General features: G+C 41.7%; 1 protein-coding gene across 4 annotated transcripts in view; it reads left to right on the top strand.

The window, feature by feature from the left end:
- The window catches only part of LOC118090306 (cadherin-19), an 86,122-nt gene that overhangs the window by 27,215 nt on the left and 37,306 nt on the right, over positions 1 to 21,601 (top strand). For 2 of the 4 annotated variants that reach the window (XM_088675297.1, XM_060277921.2), the window contains 3 exons: positions 16,262 to 16,331; positions 17,159 to 17,386; positions 20,616 to 20,718. In XM_088675297.1, coding sequence (XP_088531423.1) covers positions 17,189 to 17,386; positions 20,616 to 20,718 — 301 coding nt within the window. In that variant the 5' untranslated portion in view covers positions 16,262 to 16,331; positions 17,159 to 17,188. Of the gene's footprint in view, positions 1 to 6,231; positions 6,311 to 16,261; positions 16,332 to 17,158; positions 17,387 to 20,615; positions 20,719 to 21,601 lie in introns of those variants that run through there. The other 2 variants (XM_060277922.2, XM_088675298.1) reach the window with 2 other exon arrangements.

Here is a 21,601-nt window from a genome sequence, read left to right on the forward strand (position 1 = left end):
GCAAGGTCTCCCAACCTTTGACAGGGTAGGTTTGTGGGGAGGTCTTACAGAATGGTCCAACAGAAACTGAGATAAGCTCCTCCAGGCCAATTCTGAATTAAGGACCAAGGATCAAATCTAATTCAGTCTAAATTGCATGTTTGGAGTTAGGGCCATTACAAAATGAATCCATGGGAGCTTGCCTGATCCTACTAGGGAGAATCAATGGGCTGATTGTGACCAAGCTTTGAGTTATTTTATTCTGCTTATTCTAGTGATTATGATTTGTTATTACAAGCCAAATAGAGTCAGAGATCTAAATTTAAAATAACAGACCCTCCAAGTGTCCCTATTTTTCAGGGACATTCCTGATTTGATCCCAGAATGTCCTACTTTTCCATAGGACATCCCTATTTTCACTGGAGAAATGTTGGAGGATATGGAATTATCTGACCCCTGAGCTGTCTGAAAGCAGCCCTGTAGAGGATATTTTTTTTAAAATGCTTAATGTTTTATCATGTTTTTATATATGTTGGAAGTTGCCCAGAGTGGCTAGGACAACTCAGTAAGATGTGTGGGGTATGAATAGTAAAATTATTGTTATTGAATGGGACATCCCTATGTTCATTGGAGAACTGTTGGAGGGTATGAAATAAATGAAAGACATCAGTGAGCAGGAATATGAGTTGGACTGCAGGGTTCTTCAACAGTTGTCTCCAGATGTTGCCCATCATCCCTGACCAGTTTAGTCAATAGTGAGAGATTATAGGAGTCTATCAGCATTAGGAAACCAATGCTCGAAGATCACTCCTGGAGGTGCATCATACTTTTGTAATGGGGACACCGCCACATCTACTGACTTTATTGATTATATTAGCCCTGGGTTGAAACTTGCTCTACATTTCTCAGAAGCTTTCTTTTGCTGCAAAAGAGGCTTCCATTTGTCCTCATCATTTGCAGGCCATTTGGGAATTCCTTAATAATTTCCATGTGGGGTGGGGATGAGCTTACTTTATCACAGGCATAGGCAAACTCAGCCCTCCAGATGTTTTGGGACTAAAACTCCCATCATCCCTAGCTAACAGGACCAGTGGTCAGGGATGATGGGAATTGTAGTCCCAAAACATTTGAAGGGCCGAGTTTGCCTATGTCTGCTTTATCATAAGTTAGTGATGGGTGGTATGTGTATAAAACAGGGATGTATGGGAAGGCCTAATCCCTGTAATATTATTGTTATGGACAGGGGAATGATCAGTCACTACGAAAGTGTGATTAACCATAAACCTTTATATCAGGCATCCCAAACTGCGGCCCTCCAGATGTTTTGGCCTACAACTCCCATGATCCCTAACTAACAGGACCAGTGGTCAGGGATGATGGGAATTGTAGTCCCAAAACATCTGGCGTTTGGGGATGCCTGCTTTATATTATAATGGATGACAGGATTGCCTGGCGTGCTCTGGTCCATGGGGTAACGAAGAGTCGGACACGACTAAACAACAAGTTCAATTATATGGGCATTCCCATTCTTTAAAGTTATTTGAGAATATTTCTATTTAGATCTATTAACATTCTACCAAATGACGAATTGTACTCTTTTTCTAGTCCTTTTACATCTATGCCTAGGGAAGCATTTCTTTCTTTCTTTCTTTCTTTCTTTCTTTCTTTCTTTCTTTCTTTCTTTCTTTCTTTCTTTCTGCAAGAGAATTGTTACTCTTCCCTTTCCCTTTCTAGCTTTATCATTATGTGTAAAGTGATATGTGCTCAACTAGAGCTCATTATATTTATTTAGTTATTTGTTTTACTAACAAAATCAGTGTTGCTTGCAAGAATTACCATACAATGCTTATCAATCCCTCACCTAGGCGAGAACTTGGTCATCAGGCTTTATTTGCACTTTCCTTGTTTCCAGAAGCCAAGTCCAAGGTTGGGTGTTTGTCTGAGCCACGAAAATACCATTATTTTCTGTTATTTAGTTCTGACACTTTCCTTCCAGATATCGCATTGTATAATTCAGACTTTTTTACATCATACACATTTCAACATCAGAGAATAAAATGCATCAAAATAAATGGGACATTTCATGACACACGAATGTGATGCATCAAGTATTTTTCAGGCAAATTTACCTCTGTGTCATACCACTTTTTCATTTATTTGGTCTCCAAAAATTGTATTTGTGAACTGAAGCAGAGAGAATCGGGTTACATAGCCTCATTAGCATTAAAAACTGGAAGCACCAGCATTAGCCTTGCTGTTATTGCCCTTTCCAACCTTTTTTCTTTCTATGTGCAGAGTTTCAAAGTGAGAATGTCTACTGTGTGAAAAGGGTTTGTGGAAGGGGTTGGTTAATTATAAACATAAAGCCATAATGAATGAAAAATGTACTGTGTTCTCCAGCTCTGCCAGATAGAAAAGAGAGAGTTCTGAATTGTTTTTTTCCGGTTCATCTATCATGACTTCTTGATTGCCTGTCAAACTCCAACCTCTATCCCAGCCAGCACAGAGCAATCAAAATGTTAACCCTTTTAAAGAACAGAAATCTATTTAGGATTTATTAATATTTTAATCCTGCAAATGCAGTGGCTCCATGAGCATCAAATTTGTTTTAAAAATGCTAAAATCTCTGGAATTAAGAACACGGGCTGGTAGGCAACCAGTTTATTGTGTGAGTGGAAGAACTTCCCCTTGTGCAATGGGACTTCTGTGTCTACCCCAGGCATAGGCAAACTTGGCCCTCCAGCTGTTTTGGGACTACAACTCCCATCATCCCTGACCACTGGCCCTGTTAGCTAGGGATGATGGTAGTTGTAGTCCCAAAACATCTGGAGGGCCGAGTTTGCCTATGTCTGCTCTTGTTGTTGTTGTTGTTTAGTCGTTTAGTCGTGTCCGACTCTTCGTGACCCCATGGACCATAGCACGCCAGGCACTCCTGTCTTCCACTGCCTCCCGCAGTTTGGTCAAACTCATGTTCGTAGCTTCGAGAACACTGTCCAACCATCTTGTCCTCTGTCGTCCCCTTCTCCTAGTGCCCTCAATCTTTCCCAACATCAGGGTCTTTTCCAAGGATTCTTCTCTTCTCATGAGGTGGCCAAAGTATTGGAGCCTCAGCTTCACGATCTGTCCTTCCAGGGAGCACTCAGGGCTGATTTCCTTAAGAATGGATAGGTTTGATCTTCTAGCAGTCCATGGGACTCTCAAGAGTCTCCTCCAGCACCATAATTCAAAAGCATCAATTCTTCGGCGATCAGCCTTCTTTATGGTCCAGCTCTCACTTCCATACATCACTACTGGGAAAACCATAGCTTTAACTATACGGACCTTTGTCGGCAAGGTGATGTCTCTGCTTTTTAAGATGCTGTCTAGGTTTGTCATTGCTTTTCTCCCAAGAAGCAGGCGTCTTTTAATTTCGTGACTGCTGTCACCATCTGCAGTGATCAAGGAGCCCAAGAAAGTAAAATCTCTCACTGCCTCCATTTCTTCCCCTTCTATTTGCCAGGAGGTGATGGGACCGGTGGCCATGATCTTGGTTTTTTTGATGTTGAGCTTCAGACCATATTTTGCGCTCTCCTCTTTCACCCTCATTAAAAGGTTCTTTAATTCCTCCTCGCTTTCTGCCATCAAGGTTGTGTCATCTGCATATCTGAGGTTGTTGATATTTCTTCCGGCAATCTTAATTCCGGCTTGGGATTCATCTAGTCCAGCCTTTCGCACGATGAATTCTGCATATAAGTTAAATAAGCAGGGAGACAATATACAACCTTGTCGTACTCCTTTCCCAATTTTGAACCAATCAGTTGTTCCATATCCAGTTCTAACTGTAGCTTCTTGTCCCACATAGAGATTTCTCAGGAGACAGATGAGGTGATCAGGCACTCCCATTTCTTTAAGAACTTGCCATAGTTTGCTGTGGTCGACACAGTCAAAGGCTTTTGCATAGTCAATGAAGCAGAAGTAGACGTTTTTCTGGAACTCTCTAGCTTTCTCCATAATCCAGCGCATGTTTGCTATTTGGTCTCTGGTTCCTCTGCCCTTTCGAAATCCAGCTTGCACTTCTGGGAGTTCTCGGTCCACATACTGCCTAAGCCTGCCTTGTATAATTTTGAGCATAACCTTGCTAGCGTGTGAAATGAGCGCAATTGTGCGGTAGTTGGAGCATTCTTTGGCACTGCCCTTCTTTGGAATTGGGATGTAGACTGATCTTCTCCAATCCTCTGGCCATTGCTGAGTTTTCCAAACTTGCTGGCATATTGGGTGTAGCACCTTAACAGCATCATCTTTTAAAATTTTAAATAGTTCAGCTGGAATATCATCATTTTCACTGGCCTTGTTATTAGCAGTGCTTTCTAAGGCCCATTTGACTTCACTCTCCAAGATGTCTGGCTCAAGGTCAGCAACCACACTACCTGGGGTGTACGAGACCTCCATATCTTTCTGGTATAATTCCTCTGTGTATTCTTGCCACCTCTTCTTGATGTCTTCTGCTTCTGTTAGGTCCTTACCACTTTTGTCCTTGATTATGGTAATCTTTGTACGAAATGTTCCTTTCATATCTCCAATTTTCTTGAACAGATCTCTGGTTTTCCCCATTCTATTGTTTTCCTCTATTTCTTTGCATTGCTCATTTAAGAAGACCCTCTTGTCTCTCCTTCGCCACGACAAGGCATTGATCCATGAAGGGGATGTCTGCTCTACCCCCTCCTAAATCTGTTCTTTGGGTTCCCACTGCCTTCCAAAGGAGATCTAAGGATGGTGCAGAGCATGTGGGAGAAGTCCTGTTGCACAAGGGGATGCTGTTCCACCTCTCCAGTTATTTAGTTTAATACCATCCAATATGGAAGCAACCTAGTGAAAGGAATCATAATACTTACAATGGTAAACCTTTGGCCTGGCTGGCTGGGATCTATGAGTCAAGGGAATATAAGCCGCAGCCGCAAATAAACCACACCTTTAAAATTAAAGAAAGGGAAAAAAAAGACAATACCTGAATACAGTGGTACCTCGGTGTGCGACCGCCTCAGGGAGCGACCGCTTCGGTTTCGACCACCGTGGACTCGGCAGTGTTTACATCCGGGTTCCGCGGCGCTCGGATGCGCAGAAGCTATCTGTGCAGTGCGTGCATGTGCAGAAGCGCTCTATCGGCGCTTCGCACATGCACAGAAGCGTGCCTCAGGGAGCGACAAACTTGGGGAGCGACCGGCTTCCCGGAACCAATTGTGGTTGCAAACTGAGGTACTACTGCATAAGCCTCTCGGCAGGTGTGTCTGTCTGAGGTTCTTTCTCATGCACGCTCTTGATAGCCCTCCAGGCCGGTTCCTCCTCGCAAGCAGCACAGGCACATGCTCTCCCACCGCCACCATCATCGCTCCTGCTCCTGCCTTGGCTTCTTGGCTTCCCTATCAGCTCAAGGCGTCCTGGCGCTACTGGAGAGAAAGACTGAGGGAGGGGGATATGGAGGAGTCCACTGCCGAAGAGAGAAGCGGGAGCGCTCCCCAAAGAGGAGAGCAAACTTGGGCCGCTCGTGAGGGGAGGTTTCTCTCTCCCCTCACATACAAAGCCCGCCTTGCCCCACTCACTTGTGGCCCCACTTCTCAGCTCCTTCCCCACCACCCTGTACCTCACAGGCTGCTGTGGTTTGACCACAGCAATTTTTGTAAGGTCACAAATTTAAGCCACACTTTAACTTTTCCCTGTCATAATTTGGAAGGAAAAAAAGTATGGCTTATATTCGGGCCAATACGGTATTAATCAAGTTCATACAAGAGTTCATTCACTAATGCTAACTTTTTCACTCCCTGCCCATTTCATTTTGTGTGTGTTTCTTTATGCATATCCTGATTTACTTCTTGTTTTGTAACAACACAGTGTCTCTAATTCTATTCATCCTTGTGATTGTATATCAAGTGGCACAGGGCAATCAGTATATTCTTTACTACATACAAAGAATGGATTTTATCATTGAGGGAAAGAGGCAGAAACACTTAGCATTGTTTCATAAAAAATACGTTATATATGCCTATACACATTGAGAGAGTTATCAAGGGGGTGGGGAAGCAAATTCAAATGCAGCATGGATTTTTAAAGCAATGTTAGTATCATGACCCCCATAGACTCTCTCCGTGTCTCTTGTGGAAACTTTCAAGGACTCTCATTGTTCTTATTCCATTGCATATGGACTCTGGCCAGCTCAGCAGATTTATAGAGAAGTAGAAACATCTCTCTCTTTCCTTTTCCTTCTGGGCTGCAGAAGGAAGAGGACCCCAGACTGAAAGCCCCAGACCCCTGCTGTTCCCAAGGGCCTGTATTGAGATATGTACCCTGAATAAGCATGGTAAGATGTGGTATTGCAAGCCAATGAAATAAGGGTGGGATGCAAGTATTTCCCCATCTCTCTGTCTCTTTGCCACTCATATATTTACACAGTGGTACTTTGGTTTACGGACTTAATCCATTCCGGAAGTCTGTTCTTAAACCAAAACCATTCTTAAACTGAGGTGTGCTTTCCCTAATGAGGCCTCCCACCACCGGTGCCTTTCCACCTTTCGGATTCTGTTCTTAGACTGAGGTAAAATTCTCCAACTGGGACACTATTTCCGGTTTGGTGGAGTTTGTAAACCGAATTGTTCTTAAACCAGACTGTTCTTAAACCAAGGTACCACTGTAAACAATAATTCAAGAAAACATGTAGGTAGCCGTGTTGGTCTGAGTCAAAGCAAAATAATAATAATAAAATCCTTCAGTAGCACCTTAAAGACCAACTAAGTTTTTATTTTGGTATGAGGTTTCGTGTGCATGCACACTTCTTCAGATACACTGAAACAGAAGAGCCAGACCCTTATGTATATTCAGAGGGTGGTGGGGGTGGGTGGGAATGGGTGATGGAAAGGATAAATGGACATAAATCTGACATCAGGAACCACAAGACAGAGAAACCAGTAGGAGAACACTTCAATCTCCCAGGACATTCTATACAAGATCTCAAAGCAGCTGTTTTATTACAGAAAAATTTCAGGAACAGACTGGAAAGAGAAGTTGCTGAACTGGAACTCATTACCAAGCTTAAAACCATGGAGCCACCTGGGATGAACAAAGACATAGTATTCTTATCTCATTATGCATTCTCAAGCTTTCTTTAGTGCCTCAGCCCTTGCTTTCCCCCCGCAGGACCTATTGCAGTCATCAGCAGTCGTTAACAGCCACCAACAGGTTTACCACTCCTATCATCCCATCACCCATTCCCACCCACCCCCACCACCCTCTGTATATACATAAGGGTCTGACTCTTCTGTTTCAAGTGTATCTGAAGAAGTGTGCATGCACACGAAAGCTCATACCAAAATAAAAACTTAGTTGGTCTTTAAGGTGCTACTGAAGGATTTTTTTTTTATTTTGCTTCAAGAAAACATGTAAATGTATCACAGGTACCACAGTTCATAAACATACAAGCACAATATCATATTGAAGTAGCCAAGGGGAGCAAAGCTCATTCTCATTCATGACTGTTGGAACATAAGACAACCTCTCTGGCATGGAGGGTGATGGTTTTACATTATGTTCGTTTACAGAGTTGATAAATGGAAACCAAATTTTGTCAGACTTCTTATGTTTTACCATTCCCTTTACTCTATGATGACAGCTTAAGTGTTCATAAAGTGCTATGTCCCACACTCAACACCCCTCTTAGAAGGCCCATTTTGGGTTTTTCAGCTTGAGCAACTTCTAGCAATACAATGTTTGAGAGGAATGACATTTGTGATGGATTGTGGGGTTTGTTGAACTATCCACTGGAAAGAGTGCTAGCAGGGGGTCAGAGAGAAGGGGCTAGGTTGACGTTTGAGGGAATGTAAGGTATCTGACCCCCAAACCATCACTACCCGTCTATTGCCATCTGCTCCCTACCATTTTTAAAATTTTTATTTATATTTTTTGCCAATAAGCTGAATTCACAGAAGGAAAGGAAAATCCTTCCTAAACCCAATATAGGGTGGAATTGTATCCTGCCCACTCCACCACTCTGATAATCACTGATAAGGCTAAGTGATATCAAATACACCCAAATGGCTCTAGCATTTCTGAACAACCGTGGCTGAATATCTTTTCAAAGGGAAGAAGCAATTCAAAACAGCTAAGAAAATAATGCCCATGTAAATAAATCTGCATAAGGATGCAAACCATATTCAGCACCCTGATTAAATCATGAATAGTGATGAGGAAGTACCAAGGGACAGTGGAATCTTGGCATTCTTCCAGCAGTTAATAACTGCATTGCCATTCAGGAGCAGTCAGAAATAGTATTGCTCTAGTCTCCGAGAGTCAAATGCCTTGACTTGGAACTAAGAAAATGATTAGTGATGTTGACAAAATTCATAATTGCCTGGTTTGCTGCACAAATTTGTCCAGCTCAAAGTGCTCAGCTGCATTAGGAATTGCAGGTTTCTATTTTTTTTTCCAGGATGTTGTTTTCTGACTTGGAATGTTAAATGAGGTTCTGAACAGGGTTTGCCTGTTAACAACTTACTCTTGTTAACAGCTGTGAGCAACAACAACAACAACAACAACAACAACAACAACAACATTTATACCCCACCCATCTGGCTGGGTTTCCCGAGCCACTCTAGGCAGCATCCAACAAAATATTAAAAATACAATAAAATATCAAACATTAAAAACTTCCCTAAACAGGGCTGCCTTCAGATGTCTTCTAAAAGTCAGATAGTTGTTTATTGCCTTGACATCTGATGGGAGGGTGTTCCACAGGGTGGGTGCCACTACCAAGAAGGCCCTCTGCCTGGCTCCCTGTAACTTCACTTCTCACCAGAAGGCCCTCAGAGATGGACCTCAGTGTCCAGGCTGAATGATGGGGGTGGAGACACTTACTCAGGTATACTGGGCCGAGGCCGTTTAGGGCAGGCACAGGCAAACTCAGCCCTCCAGGTGTTTTGGGACCACAACTCCCATGATCCTGAGCTAACAGGACTAGTGGTCAGGGATGATGGGAATTGTAGTCCCAAAACATCTGGAGGGCCAAGTTTGCCTATGCTTTAAAGGTCAGCACCAACACTTTGAATTGTGCTCAGAAATGAGAGACATGATGAAACCACCTGACTGCTAGGGCTGAGTTAAGCCATGTTGTTGCTGGAGGCAATGAACAAGATAGCCCCCTCTCCCCTAATTCTCATGCACAGAAGTTGACTGGACTAGCAGCTAAATCTTTCTCCAGCACTAGCAAAGAAAGTGTCATCTGCTGCACCTGAGGAAAGCCTGCTGATTGCAAAACAGGACGTGTAGCACACACAACACTTCCTCTTCCACACAACACACATGCAACAAATTCACTTAGAAAATAAAATGGATTTTTAAAATATATATTTTGCAGTTTGAAAAATGACAGGGAAATGCTTTGAAAAAATGTGGGTTGGACAAATGATTAGCTGGAAGTCAGGTCAAGACCTTACAAGCAAATCAGGATGAATGATTATTGCCATAAAATCACCCGATCAACTAATAAGTATGAATGCTCTGTAAAAACAGGACATAGTCTAACCACTGAATCACCTTTTTGCAAGCAAAACAGAATGAATGCTGGGTGAACTTGTCATTGGATGGAGTCCTTATTCTGGGCGTGACTCACATTCTAGTTACTTGGAACAACTAAGTCTGTCAGAGTTCATTTTATCTCATATTATTGGGACAAATATGCTTAGCAAGAGCAAATTCCCATGGTAGGAACACCTGACTCTCAACATTAACTCATTATAAAAAATAATAATAGTAAGGGCAACAGAAGCAAAGATTGGCATGCACTCCCATTTTATAAGTCCCAGCACAATGACTCTGTACATATATTTGTTCAATTGAGTACAAGGACTGAGATACATAAATAAAACACATTTGCCACAGTTATTAAATACCTTCAAAATGAATGCAATTTGGCATAATATCCAATTTTCAGATAAATATTCCACCCCTACACCCTTTCCCTGCTTAGCTTAGTGGTTGCATTCAGATGCAATTTGACTGGAAAAGAATTTTGCTGTGTTCAAGCGTAATCTGCATGGAAGAGAAAGTGAAAATTATTCATGAACCAAACAAGCACACTTCTAAATCAGAAGCATAATCAAATACATTAAGCTTCCCCCCCCCCCCGATTTGAATGGCTGCTAACAAAAGCAGTGTAAACCAGGAGGGATTTGGCCCTGAACACTTCCCTAGGTAGAAAGCTGCGTTTATAAGGTCTGTGCATAAGCTCCTTTGTGTAGCTTTTGTGAGGCACTGCATCAGTCACAGTGCTGACTTGGCAAGCCAATGTTGTAAGCATCCCATTTCTTCAAAACTGGTGTTTAAACATTAGCGATGGCATTCAACTCGGTTTTCCTCATAGCAGACATGTTGAAAATAATGATTATGACTAAGTTGAGTGCCAGTTCCCCAACTGCAGCATTAATATTCCCATTTTTACTCCTAGGACAGATGCACATTATACAAGTAAAGAGTATCCAACACACTTTTATAACACATGACTTCCCCTCCCCAAATCCTGGGAATTGTAGTTTGATACGGATGCTGGGAATATTAGCTATAGCCACAGTTCTCAAGATTCTTTAGGAGAAGCCAAGTGTATGTGTATTGAATGCACTGCAGACGTATGGTAGGATTTGTCCTTACTCTCTTGTCTGTGATTTGTTTACACTGAACTTAATACCTCCCTACTTGTACGCAATCAAAACATGTGTGACTGCTGACATGCATGCCATTTTTGGTGTTGAAAGGGGGAGAGGCGGTGCAGAGACAGAACAGGCGCCACAGCAATGAAGGACTTCTCTGAGATCTTACCCACCTCACCTGTTTCCCATGGTGCAGAGGAGAACAATGGCATGTTGTTAGACTCCAGTAGCCCAAGCACACATGACCAATGGTTAGGGTTGATAGAAGGCCATATGCTTCCCATCCCTGTTTTAGCATCTCTCTGTTGGAAGCTAGGCTGTGTACACACTGCAACCCTAAAGCACATTCAAAGTGCATTATTCTCTCCTTCAAAAGAATTCTGTACACTGTAGTTCACCCTTCACAAAGTTACAATTCCCAGTAAACCTTAACAAACAAGAGTGCCCAGAATTCTGTGAGATAAAGAATGTGCTTCAGATGGCAAAAACGTGTACAGCGTTGAGTGAATGTATCTTCCTCATTCCAGAACTGAAGCGCCACCACTGAAAGGCCTTTATTTCTGATCAGCACAGAAGGTGAGATTACTGAAGTACAGGGTTATGTATTCCACGTAGCTGCCAAGTCTCCCAGTGAAAAATGTGGGATCAGCAGCGGCGCGGCACTGGAAGTCGCTTCTACGCATGTCTGGACATGCGTAGAAGCAACTTCCGGTGCTGGTGCTGCCCAATTTCTGGTGCCCATACATGGGTAGTGCAGCACTGGGAGTCGCTTCTATGCATGTCTGGACATGCGTAGAAGCAACTTCTGGTGCCGCACTACCCATGTCTGGGCACCGGAAACCAGGCGGTGCCAGGACCTAAAATGGAGCCTCCCTGGCAGGTAGGAAATCCGGGGGATTTACGGGATTTTTTCCAATCCAGGCTGCTAGCGGGAATGGTTTAAAATACGGGGGTTTCCCGTGAAAAACGGGAGACTTGGCAGCTATGTTATTCCAGGCAAGTGTCAACTGTGTGCTGCGCAGTCATGCAATGTGCCTTAATCAAATGAGCATAAGCACTAGAGATTACCCAGAATGACATGAGAGTGAGCATAAAGGAACCAGGTAATTCAAAGTGGTGCAGGTATGGGGAGCCTACACAATACCCATCATCTCTGTCCATTGACCAGGTTTGTTAGAGCTGATGGGAGTTCATCAATATATGGAAGGCCAAAGGTTTCTCATTCCTGGTGTAGTGCAATATGGTAGATAAACCCTTACAGAATTGCAGTCAGCAGGTTTCCTTCTGCCAACCCCCATTTTAATACTAAATTGCTCAATAGTCTTGTGAAATTTTCAGCTGAAGTGAAGCACTTTGTAGTGTGATGTCTCTCATCTCTCTTGGAACTAGCTGTAGGGTCTTGTAGTTATAGGGCAAAGCTGAAGAATCACATCAACATAAGAAATACCTTACTTTTTTGTAAACTACTTTGAGTTTTGTTTTTGTGTTTTACGATTAAGCGGCATATAATTTTTTGTAAAATAAATATATTTTTCCTGCTGTGATGAAGCATCTTCCTTCTCTTAAAAAAAGATTTTTATAAAAAAAAATAGAGCTTGATCACAAAACCAGTAGTCTTGAAACTACTTGCTTCTGATGATATTAATGATTTGTGCAACCATCTTCTGTAATTTAATGAACAGCAGCAGCAGCAGCAGCAGCAACAACAACAACCCTTTTAGTCTGCCAAATTGTGTTAAAGGTTCACCGAGGCTCTAAAATGCTAGCAAACTGCAGCAGGGTTTTGGGTTAATAGATTGTTATTTAGAAAATATAAATATAGTATATTATCCTATATTGTGGTTGGTTCATGTTTCAGGACTACTGGGGGGTGGATGGCTGTCAGCTACAGAGAGGTGGACCAGATTTATCTGCTCAGTGGAATAGACCCACCATGCATCTGAAATGCAAGCTAAAAGTACATTTATTTATTTATTTATTTATTTTATAAAAAATACTTTATTGATTGATTGATGCTCAAGGTGACATACATGGTTCTCCTCCTTCCCATGTTATCTTTTCAACAGCTCTGTGAGGTAGGTTGGGCTAAGAGATGGTGACTGCTTCAGGATCACCCAGTGACATATGTGGCTGAAAGGGGATTTGAACCCTGTTATCTCAGGTCATACTCCAACAATCTTAACCACTATACCATATTGGCCCTCTTTATAAATTGTATTTTTAATAAAATTAAAACCATGTTTTGTGTCGGTATGAAATTGGCAATAAAACGGCTAGCACATTTTCAAAGCTAAGCAGGGTCTGGTATGGTTTCAGATTGGATGGGTACCATGTGTTGAGATTTTCTGCATTGCAGGGAGTTGGATTAGATTACTATGGGGGTTCCTTCCAACTCTATGATTCTATGGTCCAGCCAAATATCATTCATGCTGATTTTCTGTTCCAAATGTCTGTGCTATTTTAGTTGATACATTGGATTTATTGTTGATGGAGTGGTGTTTTGTGATGGGGGTGCTCTGTACTTATGGACGAGAAATCCTCCCCCTCCCCAGTTCATTCATGATGTTTTTCTCAAGTCTGATTTGAAGTTGGTGACCCCTACATAATTGTCCATGGCAAGCCATGTACGTAGAAACACAAGAAGCTGTATTATATTGAGTCAGACCATGTCACTCAGTACTGTCTACAATTTCAGGCAAGGAAATCCCTTGTCCTACCTGGAGATTCTAGGGATTGAACCTGGGACCTTCTGTGGTAGGTGCTCCATCACTAAGTGATGGCCCCTCGCCAAAATCAGAACAATGGGGAAATCCTAATGCATCATTTCTAATGAAGATCAGGTAATCCAGAACTAAATAAAAGTAAAAGTCCAGGCATGAATTTGATTGGGAAGAATTTCAACAGTATCTCTGAAAGGTGAGAAAAGGTTCTGCACATTCAGTTTACTGTACAGTAGTTGGCTAGGTTAAGCCTTAGTTTAACTCAATATGTGCCTCATATTTATCAGTGATACATGACACAGATGCTAGTTAGAGACTGTACATGTTCCTCTACTGACGGCTATCTGCTGAGTACCTTCCTTGTGGGATACTTATTTTAGAAAGGTAATGTCATATTGGGTATGCTTATTAAGCTGATAGTGATGTCTGTATCATGTGTCACCAGTGTGCCCTAACAAGCTTCCTTTCACATTGTTCTTTTCCACTGCGAGGACACACTTCGAATTGGTTGTGCAAAGGAATCGTTGCCAAAAGCAGGGGATCAAAATTTCTGCTAATTTATAGCATATATATGTATCAAATCAGGATTCAGGATTCAAAACTGTCTGCTGGCCTGAGGAGAAAATGGAATTATTATATTGTGAAATGGCTCAAATGATACAGTGAGTGCCAATTGTCACTCAGGTTTGATCAAATTCCTTTCTTTCACAGAGTGCAAAAGTAGGATGGATTCAAATCTTTGTAAGTGGTTTGCCAGCTTGAGCTAAAGAGAAGGAGAAATAGTTCAGGACAAATTTATTCCTTATGCTTTGTAAGATTAACTCAGTCAGAAATAAGTAAATATATTTGGTAAATAAGTTGGGTTGAGGCCTGTCAAGATTTCCCCCTATGGTTTTGTGTATGATGTGAGCTTAAGCATAAATATTTTTGTATTGCAGCTTTCCTTGGGCTTTGAGTAACCTTTTCCCTGTACAGTCTCTAACATACATTTATATAGGAAGATATAAGAGAACATTTCCATAGCTGTTGCCTACTTTAAATAGGCACTGCAGGTCTCAGTTAGTTGAGATTTAAATGCTATTGTCAGCCAGAAGGAAGGGATATGGTCCTCAAGTCAGATGCCTTTTACATGGGTCAACTGTATGTTGTCAATACAGAAGAAGCTAATGCCTAGGGCAGGCATTCCCAAACTCGGCCCTCCAGCTGTTTTGGGACTACAACTCCCATCATCCCTAGCTAACAGGACCGGTGGTCAGGGGTGATGGGAATTGTAGCCCCCAAGCAGCTGGACACCCAAGTTTGGGGATGTCTGCCCTAGGGTATACTTGTGTTAAGTGGCAGAGGTGCAATATGAAATGAAGCAATTGGATTGTTGACATAAATGTCCTGATCTGTAGTGATGCCCACCACCATGGATAGGCCCAAGCAAGGATAAGGCCAGTAGTTCCAGTGTCCCACCAGACAAGAAAATGAAACAAAGCAAGATTTGAGAGTGGCCTAGGTGTGGACTTTAGCACCACAGCAAAACATGCAAGTTGCCTCAATGGTGTCCTGAAGCAACTGAGCTTTATAGCCTAGACTAGTTATCCATTGATTGAAGGCCTCAAACCCTGAATGCTGTATCTGTCAGTTGAGGCGCAATGCAACCATTTGCCTTTTCTAGGCCCTGTGATTTCAAGCTCTGAGGATTTCAGAGGATGCCTTTAGAAGGGCTCTGCCAGGTCTAGCCTAGGGAAGCCTGTATTCATGCAAGCTTGTAGCTCCTGGAACAAACACGCATGCAGCCCACAAACACACTTTGTAAATGGGGAGCAGACAGGTTTGCTGCAGGTAGACATGGCAGATCTTTCCTTCTAAGAACTGTAAAACTCTAAATGCCTACCACTGTTAGATTTAGCTGTTTTTCTTAATAAAATAAAAACTTGTGAGTGGATGGGTATTATGAAATATTTTATTTACATCATGGAAGGTGGGAAGCCGTGCTCAGTCATTTGAAGCGTTGCCTCCGATGCCCAGGTTTATTAACCTTGTCTATAAAGAAACCACTCAGAACAAATGCTGATTGTGTACATCTTCCAAAAATGCTTGGCTCACCAAGTGCATCGTTTGCATCATCAATTTATCATTCATGCATTTTAAACCAGGAACTTGCGGGTCACATTTTCCTTTTGTCAGATGAACTGATAGCATGAAAGGACATAAAAAGGTTAAAAAGAAAAACAGAGAAAGAAGTGCTGTATCATTTGTTAGGGAGCTAGTCTTTTCCACATGCTAGTTTCTTCCTCTCAAAAGTCTCTTCCTCTCAAATCACACGAGATGTTGTTATGTTTTCATAAAAAAGACTTGCTGAGATTCTATCATGTTCCTGAAACTCGGGGTGCATATACACACATAAAAAGCACATGACTTCCCCCAAAGAATCCCAGAAATTATTATTTGTTAAGATGCAATTGTAGCACTGTGAGAGGTAAGCTATAGTTCCCATGATTTTTTGAGGGAAGACATGTGAAAATGAAGTTCATCCTAATTCTGCGATACTTTGTTTCTGAGGAGGCGAAAAGATCCTGAAAACCATGTGACTCACACATAGGGCTGTGGGGAGGATCTCATTCTGTTTGCACTTTAATGAGAAACAGCTACTACCACCTTAGGGTAGAGGTGAATTTGCCACAACCCAACTTCCCTGGGAAGAAGACTCAGAATGGCTTTGCCCTTGGAAGGAGTTGGGGAAGGGTCCAAAAATGCATGCATTAATGAAAAAACCAAAACAGAAATGTGCCTGGGTAAAAATTACTTGCAAAAATATGTGTTAAAAAAAACCCAATACAAAACTATTTATTAGGAGAAATTGACTAATTCACTAATGTTGTGGGTTGTTGTTTTTCTCTCTCAAAACAGATTAAAAAATTTGATGAAAATGTGGAGAACTGAATTTAAGATCAGAAAAATGAGGACATGAAATTAGAAGGTACATCCATCTTTACTCAAACATGTGGGTAATAGGCTTCACATGTTTCTGGTATAAAGAGGGTAATTGTGGTAGCAGGGACTACATGGCTCCCTCCACTGACATCATTGCGCCCATCATAACCTCTGCCAATAGGGAGCCTGCTCTTTGCCTGAAGTCTCCTTGCCCATTGTTGAACCCTAAAGGACCAAGGTTCTAAATCATGTATTATTTCTGCTGAATAAGTTATGGTGAATACAGTGACTGAAAAATCAGGAGCAGTGGGAGGCATGTGGATGTGGAGACAGGACTTCACAGCTCCTGCCTTCATGTTTAGTCTCTTCCCATGAGCAACACATAAATGAGACTTCTGAAGTATTTCTTTTCAGAACAGAGAATGTGTATTCCGACCACAATTTTTAGGGTGCCTGTTTCTTGTTGCACTCATTAGAATCAGCAAAAAATGCTTCGTTCATATCCTAGGCACCTGCATTTCAAAATGAATTTTGGGTAGGTAGAATGTGACAATGGAATCTACTTAAAACATAATGGCTTGGTTGCACAATAGGCATTACCAGGCTTAATACGTAAGGTGAATTAACTGAAAGATTATTTTCCTTTATGTGGCAAATGTGTCTGTGTGGCGTTTACACATTTCCCAAACAAAGAAAGGCAGGGGGAGGTTGACTTTATGCTTTTTGTGTTTCTAATCAAAAACCTGTGGCTTTATTCTACTTCCTTTCTTTCAAGAGGAGAAAGTCTTTCTAATGGCGAAAATTGAGCCTTCAGTTTGACGGAGAATCAATATTTGTTCTGCTTTGTAAGAGTTACTTTTTGTCTTCCCACAGATGCATATTGATTGAAAAGGAAATTTCAGCATGCATTGTTACAAATGGCTCTCACTCGCACTGACCCTGGCTCAGCTTGGGCCCTGTTTTCCCTGTACGCACAAGTGTAACACCAATGACTTGGAGCAAGCATTTGTGAGACGTCGGAGAGTGAAACATGGTGGGGTTCGGAGCCTGCTGGTTGTACAGGAAGAACTGATGTTAACACATCCTTTGAAATCAGGCCAGGTACAGTAACTCTTTCTGTGGGAGGTTTAACATCTCACTGAGGTGTTGATTAGTACCTGCTTTCTTTTCTAATTCTTCCCTCAATCTGGCCTTGTGAAAGAACAGTCTCCTTGAAGCCTTTCTTCTGAGATGCGCAGCAATATACACCAATGCCCAAAGAATAAGCGCCATCTTTGCCCTTCTCATACGGTTTAAAGATCTGCTCCATATTTTCAAAGCTGTTTTAGCATCAAAGAATCTGAAAGATCTCCTGACCAGGTTTTACTTGGGACCGGAGCCTCTTTCTGTGCATGTGCTGGACCTGGTCAGAGAGCCATGTAAGGTTCTGTGTTAGGACTGTCAAATAGGCAGGATCATCCACAGGTCAGAATGACAACTCAGGATTCAGTGTGCAGCCAGCTTTTTCATTCAGAAAAGGAAAGCACAGCAGAGTTCACTGAGGCTCAACTGCCCTAGTTGAAGACGTCGTTGGGGCTGGCATCTGCCCCCTCCTTCCCTTTTTAGCCCTTTGCCTCTGGACTCCTCCCAAGCAGACATAAACTATGGTGAGGAGGAGGGACCCCTCCTCTGGGCCTATCTCACCTGTTGCTCAGCAATGTGCAAGGCTCTTCGTGATCTTGGTGTCAGTGGAGGAGGAGAGGCCACTGTAGAAGGCTGGCATCTCCCACCACTCTTCATTATCCAGCCGGTCCTTCAACAGTTTGACACTAAAGTTGGTATAAATAACTTAAAACCATATTTGGTTTAGGCCACTTCTCAGCATTTCCCTGGCTCCTTGAAGGACCGTACAAACTCAGAATTGAATTCCCTATGGGCTGAGGTATCCAATCATAGTAGTATAACTTGAGGATTGGTATGTACATATTTCTGGACTTTTATCTGGGCTGTTACAGCACAGGGAAATGCACTGTGCAATTAAAAAATAGTATCATGCTGTATTGACAAAAGTGTTTTGAAATTCCCTTCCATCTTCCGAAAAGAAAGAAAGGACTCATTTATCAACATCTGGCAACTTGCTTAGGCTTTTTTTTTTTTTTTTTGCATTGCATCAGAACAGACACACTGAGCAGCAATGCAGCTTACCAACACTATTTAGATTGATATTCTCTTACATTAAGTGGCATTTGATTTACCCCTCATTAATTTTTAATGAAGCAGATTAATACTAAATCCTTTTTACCAGTAAGAAAGCACCGGGAACCGGCACAGTTCATTATGTTAACGTGACTTGGGCACAATAAGCAATTATTTTTCACCCTGTTTGAAAATGCATATGATGCCCGGTAATTTTCTTAATGATTCTTTCCTCTTCTTCTTTATTGCTGTTATTTAGTTACTTAAAAAACAAAACCCAAATCAAAACAAGAGAAGAAAAACACACAACGGCAAAGCCATTTTTAATTTCTCCATCTTGCATCCTTTTCCTGTAAGGCAACTTTTGAGCTGAATGAATGGCAAAAAAAAGTTTAACCACTAATTAACGGGCACTAAAATTTAATTGGGCCCAAAGGATGAAGTGCTCAAAATTCATTAATTACTTTTTACAGCTTTTCAAAGCAAAAACTCTGGAAGTATGATGTCTCATTTCAAAAGGAGACAACAAGACAATCCCTTTATATTCTGTGCATCTGCAAATATGGGTCACTTTTTTTAACAGAAAGGTCACAAAAATGTGATCAGCTTTCAGAAAGTTTGCTTTTTAAAACAAAACCAAAAGAGCAATATGAAAAAGCAAATATGGATTTTAATTTGCAGGCTGTAATGCGATGCAAAGGGCCTCTGTTTATAGGAAGCATTTCCCGGGTACCTTTGCCCCTCCTTTCTGTCATCAATGCAATTAGAAACTGCTTCTGAAGTTTCTCCTTAAATATATAAGCCTAAAAAAGTTGTATTGAGGCCTCATGTGCACTGTGCATTCAAAGCAGTATTATAGCGCTTCAAACAGAGATGCCTTCCTCCAAAGATTCATGGGAATTGTAGTTTGCTGATGGTGCTGAGAGTTGTTAGGAGACCACTGTTCCTCTTACACAGGGGTCCCCAAACTTACCCGGCTTTGGGCCGGTTGCCCGCCACGCCGATTGCGTGGTGGACCGGAGGGTGGGGGAGTGCACGCGGGGGCGTGGGAATGCACGGCTGTGTGCACCCATGCACATGTTCAAATGCTATTTCTGGCACACTCCCGACCTGGAAAGCACAGGAAATAGCTTGTGCGCATGTGCAGAAGCCTCCTCCGACCTGGAAGTACACCGCAAATGATGCCTGCGCGTGCACACAAGCTATTTCTGTCGCTTTTCTGGGTCAGAAGTCGGCAGCCACGCCACACCTTGCTGGTAAGAGCAGGCGGCGGCAGCGGGCGGGGGGGGTCCCCGGGGGCTGCATAAAAGAGCCTCGGGGGCCGTATGTGGCCCCCGGGCCATAGTCTGGGGACCCCTGCTCTTACAGTTCCTAGAATTCCATGGGAAGAGCGATTGATTTAATCAAGATGGCTGGTGTTTCTCAACTTTGGGAACTGAAGTTGAATATATAAAGATTGTTTGATATATATTTGGATTTTCATTAGCACCTCATATCATTTGAATTTTCATTAGCACCTCATATCATTTAAATTTGTCATATCTGATGAACTTGCCTTTTTTCACTGATGCCATACTAAGGAGAAGATTTCACCATGCTAATATAGATAATGATGGATACCATATCCAAATACTTGTCATTTGGTCTTCACAAGAATTATCAATCAATCAATTACTGTAATTAATCACACTCCAAATCACCATTTCAAGATTATTTACAATAAAAACAACCAAAACAGCAAATAAGTTTAAAACAAAACTAAAATTGTACAAAATAGACATTTGTGACAAAGACCCATTTATTCAGCTGTTAAAGTCTGTCAGATCAAAAATGCCTTTAGTTGTTTCCAGAAAGTTCTTTCCAGATATTTGGGCACCTTTTGTATCTCAACTGCTAAATCATGGGACATTCGTGAAATTCTGCAACTGTTTCTATTACAAGGAGAAAATTCTGCTAATTACGAAAATAAATTGTGCAGACTCCATTTGCTTTGCAATCAGAATGACATACTACAATCTCATTCAATTTGGTATGAATCAATACATTAAAGGGATTGCTGACCTTATTGGGGGAAACTGACTTGACATTAAATTTGATAAGGTTTGCTTGTTTGAATCCTATCTGGAGATCAGCTTGTTACTCATTATTCTTGCAGCTGAAATCTGATGTAGATAAACAAGACAATTCCCTGGCTGATAATGGACCACATTTCTTGGATGAGCCCTATGAAGCTACTGTTCCCGAAATGTCTATAAGAGGTGCTGTGTGTTGTACTTTAACCTTGTATTGATTCTACATGTGTTTGTGTTTATGAAGTAGGCTGCTGCAGCTAGATTATTTCATATTTCTAAAAAAAATCCAAATTTGAAAAGATTCTGGACTTTAAATATGTGCAAACCAATGTGGTTTCTCTAAACCAGCATTTCTAATCATCACATCCCTCTCATTCCTATAAGCCTCGTTCCATGCCCAATGAGCATGGGATGCCTTTGCCCAGCAATGCTGTGGCCCATAGATTGCAGCAAAATACTGGGCAAAGTTACATAAAAATACCAAATGAGAACACAAAACACAATAAAACAAGCAAACCCTCCTCCCACAAACATATTTAAAAGGCCATACAATCTTTTATCAACCAAAGGCCAGGTTATGGAGTAACAATATGTAATGAAAGGGCCAGAAGAGTAAATTCCACAAATGGGGAGCCACTGCAGAAAAGGCTCTTTGCCACATAAGCTTCCCACAGCCAAATCAGAACAAATGCTCAAAAAGAGTGGACACTGTATAACCCTTGAGTAAGCAAATCAGTACATTGTACGAGTCTTTAATCGTACATTGTCTGTATGAGTCTTTAATCTCTGATTTGGTTTTATTTTTCTGTTTTCTCCATCGGAACATCTCTTTTGGACTAGTTTGCTTCCTGAGATCTAAATTGTAGCTTGTCTAGATCACACCCTTCTTTTTTTGGGGGGGGGTTGCAAAAGGATAGGAGATATACTAATTTAAATCTGGTTTAACTGGTTAAATTAAGTTTGAACTTCTTTTTTAAGCGCTTCCTTCCTAGCACTCAGTTGCTATCTCACATTCACACAGTCTCTTCAGGACTCTTCAAATTATATAGCTTCTCCAGCAAAATATTTA

Source organism: Zootoca vivipara, chromosome 8, assembly GCF_965207765.1.
Source record: "Zootoca vivipara chromosome 8, rZooViv2.hap1.1, whole genome shotgun sequence".
Classification (NCBI taxonomy): domain Eukaryota; kingdom Metazoa; phylum Chordata; class Lepidosauria; order Squamata; family Lacertidae; genus Zootoca; species Zootoca vivipara.